The 5,316-nt window shown below is 40.4% G+C and overlaps 1 protein-coding gene across 1 annotated transcript in view; it reads right to left on the reverse strand.

Moving 5' to 3' along the window:
• Positions 1-1,059: 1,059 nt before the first annotated feature.
• Positions 1,060-5,316, reverse strand: part of LOC139726132 (tectonin beta-propeller repeat-containing protein 1-like) — a 38,443-nt gene continuing 34,186 nt past the window's right edge. The window contains exons 20-24 of the mRNA XM_071637210.1: positions 4,856-4,991; positions 4,246-4,338; positions 3,305-3,411; positions 2,241-2,348; positions 1,060-1,406 (exon numbers count right to left, since the gene is read on the reverse strand). Coding sequence (XP_071493311.1) covers positions 1,239-1,406; positions 2,241-2,348; positions 3,305-3,411; positions 4,246-4,338; positions 4,856-4,991 — 612 coding nt within the window. The 3' untranslated portion in view covers positions 1,060-1,238. The remainder of the gene's footprint in view (positions 1,407-2,240; positions 2,349-3,304; positions 3,412-4,245; positions 4,339-4,855; positions 4,992-5,316) is intronic.

Below are 5,316 nucleotides of genomic sequence, written 5' to 3' on the forward strand. Positions count from 1 at the left end.
ATCAGTTCTTGTGCTGAATTATGGAAATTCTGATAAGTATAGCACATCAGAACTGATCACCAGTCGCTCGTAAGTTGTTCGTAACTTTACGAACAGCTTTATGAAACAGGGCCCTGGTCTGATCTTCTCGCATGCAATATGGGGGCAGCAATAATATGGCACCATACCAAGTCATGCACACAGCTGCAGCAAAGAGGATTGGCTTTTACTTTAGTAGAGCACTGCGTAGTTAAACATCGCTGTCGACCGCTGTGAAAAATCACAGCTATCACTTGCACAGAGTTCAGCTGCAATGCAGAATTGCACAAATTGTTCACCCACTCTGCAGAATGTACAGACTTGGCAGCATGCATCGTGGAGTTCAGTCATGGAATTGAACCCTTTCAATTCGAGAATGGTTTCTGCGCACACACAACATAATTAATAATCTAGACAATGGATCGCTGTTTATTTTGACACCAATATGAATGCACAAGTGTTTGACGTAAACAAAACGGATTGCAGTTGGAGTGTAATCGTATGAGGAAAGGTCAAACAAAACCTTTGGATAGATCTGTTGTTCTTTTCACACATCAAGTCTTTTTTCTCAATATCGAAATCATTTTACCAACTTATAAAAACATGACAATGTCTAAATTTCCAACATAATAAAACAGAGTTCTCTTACACTCTACCTCAGAACTGTGAAAATATAAAAATGAAAAACTGGACCAAAAACCAAATGTTTCCACAAGAGTGGTTAATGAGTGAGAGTGCTAGACATCTTCTCTTGGTGCAAATGACAAGCTCTGTTGATTTCAAAACAGATAAGAAAGATCTGGATAATTTCAAAGGGACTTGCTGATCTTACAGAAAGTACAGCGTAATGCATGAAAACATTTGATAATGTACAAGGATTGTGTGAATGATATCAAACCATTACAGATGGAAGCTCAAAATGCAGGGACACACATCAAAAATGTAACCACTGGACATCATGGTACCCTGCTGTATATACTGTGGTCAACCCTAGTCTGCCCTAAAAAGTCCACTCTGGCTTGGCAAACACAAAGAACACACGCTGGATGTAGCTAAATATTTCCTATGCCTTCTAAAAGAAGACCAATCTTGGATTTAGACAAACAAATTTGAAGAGAGATTTGAAACATACGAAGACGAGATTCCTCTGCAAACTCGCAAAAGGGCTCTCTCTTGTGGTAGAAACTAAACTTTCGTCGAGAAACGCCGAGCCCCGACCGCTAGCAGACGGCATTGCTATCGGAGCTGATGTAGGGGCGGAGTGGATCGGCCTGCCGGCGTGCCTCCAGTGTGCTGCCGTGGATGGTTGCCATGGCACTGTCCTCCACCTCTGGCTCCTTCTCCTCCTCCTTGGTACACCCTCGGACACACAGGTGCATGACGCCTCCCTGTGGAAAGAGTCAGAGATGACAAATGAATTAATTTTTGTTCTCTGTATCAAATAAGGGCACTGTAGGAAAATCACTAAGTGCAGTACAGCTGTCTCACATACAGTAGAATTGGCTACAGCTTAATCGACATACAAATTGAACAAAAAGTTCTGATGCGTGTTATATTCACCGGATACTCAAGTTGACATCGCGGTTAAATATGTAGAAACTAACCACATAGCATCATCTATTCTCATAGTTGCATGCAGAAAGTCTGTACACATAATGTGCAAAGCAGATTTTAAAAAATGATGTCATCATATCATATCAAACTCTAATTGGTTATGAGGGTGAGACATAATCTTCTGGTCTAATTTACATACATGTATATATGTAATGGTGACTGTTGTTATCATTGAATGAAAATCTTAAAAGATTTTCTATTCCATGTCTTTTGTGTGTGTGTGTGTGTGTCTAATCTTGACAAAGTTTCAGTTCTGTTTGTCTGATTTAACCTGTTGAAGAAGGGCTAATATTGCTACAACATGCATTTTCCATAGACACCTGCCCTAGTATACTCAGGACTCGTCTTCAACAAGTTTACCTACATTGTATGCATAAAAGTCAACTTGAACATTACATAGTTTTTCACTTCAAAAACTTAACCATGACAATAATAAGCTTGAATGATGAGTGATTTGAAGGCAAAAGAACAATTATGCAAAATTTAGTCTAGCTCCTAGGTTTCCAGCTGGAAAAAAGTACACAAACAAATTAATTATTAGGACAATAATCCAGAGATAAGAATCTATTTGTGAGTTGAGGTTGATAGATGTACATTACTGGACTCACCCCAGCTCCTTTGTCCCAGGCTGTCCCTGTGCGTTTGTTGGCAGTGATCCCATCTCGTCTGCAGACCACACCCCTGGCCCCATCCACCTGGTCTGCCACAATCCACACCTTGTAGACAGAAACAAATACAAACATGTGGGAAAACTTTAAGGCATTGCCCAAACAATGATTTTAGCTTCAAAAAGACAAAACTGGAAGTATAACTGAGCTTCACTGGTGTAGCTGGCATGTCGAAAAGAAAGAAAGAATATTAATGCTTTGAAAATACGGCAGTTAAATATGATTGCTATCAAAATGCTTCAATATACATGTAAATGAAACTCACCGAGTGACCAGACTTACCACAATTTAATTTGTCTCTGCAGAGAGTACTGTAGACTTAATAAACTTTTCATCTTTGTATGGTTTCTTCCAAATGGCATGATGAAATTTGTTCAAAGACCCCTCAACAGTGTCGTGACAGCATACATTTGTACATGTGATTCTAACAACTACACGGTATTGGCAACTATTGGCAGGGCAAAGGTCACTACCAATATGTCAACTGATATGACTTCACGCAATGTTTGTGTTTCGCACAGATATCTCCAGGTGTTTGCCATAATTTGAAAGAGTCGCAAGACAAATTCACAACATCAGTACATACAAACTCTAACTGACACCTATCTATTGTGTATCACTGTGTTCTTTCCTTATTTCTATTTTTAGTTTCATCATTTTTTTTTTTTCTGTGACCATCCAATGAAGAAATGAAATGTTTAGTACATTGTATTTTCGACATTATAATAGCTGGATATTAAAACTCTCAATTGCATACTACATGAAAAAGAAAATAAAAAATTGGACATTTGACATGGTTGACACAGTGAAGATTACACCGTCACATAACGCAAACACGGTACTGCAAAGTCATATCTGCTAAAGCACCGTCGTGTCTGAAACTTCTGACAGGCATGTTTTACATTTTAAGCGTTGCATGGACGTGATACATAAGAGGGAAGAAAGGCATCTGAGGCAGAAATCATCAACACGGGAGATATATAAAAGAAGAACTGGACACTGACCTGGTCCTCTGGGCCGACGGACACCTTGCGTACCTTGGGACTGACCTGGATCCACCTGGTGCCTTCTGGGAAGGTTGGGGTGATATCCTGTCTGAACCATAGGTTCACTAGAGTTCAATCAAACCAAATTCAAAGGATCAGAGCTTCTTCTTCGTTGTATTTCTTTTAATTTCTTTTACACTCTGTAAATAAAAGATTGCACATTTGATCTGTATTGTAATTGACTCAAATGAAAAGGAAAGGAACCAGCCTAGGATTTGACCCTATCACTTACAGGCTACTGGGTAGCATGCAACTGGGTAGCAGCACTACCAACTGACCCCAACGCTGTTTTCTGTTCATTTTCTTTTTCTTTCTTTCTTTTTTCCTGAGAGAGTGAGCAAACTCTTTCTGGTACAAAACAATGAATGGCATTTGGAAAAGTTTAGACCCCTTCTATATCACCCCTCCCCTTATGATAATGTGCCGAATAATTCTAATGTTGCTTGCCAGACTAAATGATACAAAGTGTGCTAAAGAATGACACAAACTTGGCATCATGATCACCAAGTTTATTTGAGGACCTTGTTATGTTATTTTGTAGGAGTCATGGTAAATTCACCCAGAGTCCCTTCAAGCATAAAAATACCTGATGAACAATCTAAATCTGTGCTTCTCAACCCTTTTCAACTTAAGGCCCACTTTGGCTCCTACAGACTTTTTTCGAGGCCCAGTTAGATAGAATGTTAACTTTTTAAATTTCATTTTTGGTCAACATCGCGGTCCACCAGTGAGAGCTTCGCAGCCCAACAGTGGACCGCAGCCTATTGGTTGAGAAGCACAGCTCTAAATTATGATTCCTGTGACTTAATGCTGTTTTCATTGATGCTGAAAATGTAATTAATGACTGGTTCCTATGACATAGAAGATTGGTCAGATGTCAGGGAAGGGCTCCAACTCACTTTGGGCATCAATGGCCCAGGCGCTGGACATTCCAACTGAGATCTGTTTCAGAGGGGCCACTGACGGCGGGGCGATGTGGAACCATGTTTCACCTGCAGAAGAAAATCGAGTGCATTATGTCACCAGCTTTCATGTCAAAATGTCTGGACTTAATTGCGAATGCTTGTGCATTTTCCTCGAAACAAGATGTGATTTCTACCATCACAGTAGGTCTCGTCTTAAACTGTCTGATCCACGTGCCACTGCCATCAAATTCTAAGTCTTGTTGGCATGAACGACAGTGTACAAACTGTATAGATTGCCTACCATGAGCCTCCTCAGACAGGTATAGCATGTCGGCATGCCAATGTATCAAGTCTCGACTAAAAATTTTCTTAAATATGATTTTGTTTAATTGGATGAGATTCACAAACACAATCGTATCAAAAAAATGGCAATGGCGAGGTAAAAACATATTAAACAGAATACAGAGCCAGGAATCAGAATGTTACGTATTTACCAAGCCTATACTGTCACTTTCATGAAAGCATCAAAAAAGAGGAGCTAGGGCTTATTCCTCTCTGCATTCAAGGCACCAAAATTTAGAGAGGTGATAACAGGTCGACGTACCTGTCCTGTTGGAGTCACTGACCCCGTTGCGGAAGAAGGCTGAACCATCCCTCGCCACGGCCCATATCCGGTACTTGCCCCCCACCGAGATGGACTGGAAGGGCTGGTCTGTAGGTACGTGCATCCATGCCGTGCCCTGCAGAATCAAGAGATACACTGTACCTTGCATTTTGATCTCACGATGATTGACAGATGGTCATGTGACTTGTTAGCCAGAGGTAGCCAGGCAAAATGTGAACCCAACAAGGCAAGAAGCATGTCAACACCACTTTTGATATCTAGGTAATGTGTGACACTGGTGTAATAGGAGTAGACATCCTTGCTGTAAACACATGGCCACCAGTTTATTCAGTTGACTCTTTACTTTTGAGATATGACTTGCTTTGTATTACCCTATCTATCACAGATCATAATCTTTTATGGATATTTTTGCAGTGATTTCCAATTGTGACTCCCGATTT

Source organism: Diadema antillarum, unplaced genomic scaffold, assembly GCF_040938485.1.
Source record: "Diadema antillarum isolate AM-2024a unplaced genomic scaffold, OU_Dant_1.0 seq00000079_RagTag, whole genome shotgun sequence".
Lineage (NCBI taxonomy): Eukaryota > Metazoa > Echinodermata > Echinoidea > Diadematoida > Diadematidae > Diadema > Diadema antillarum.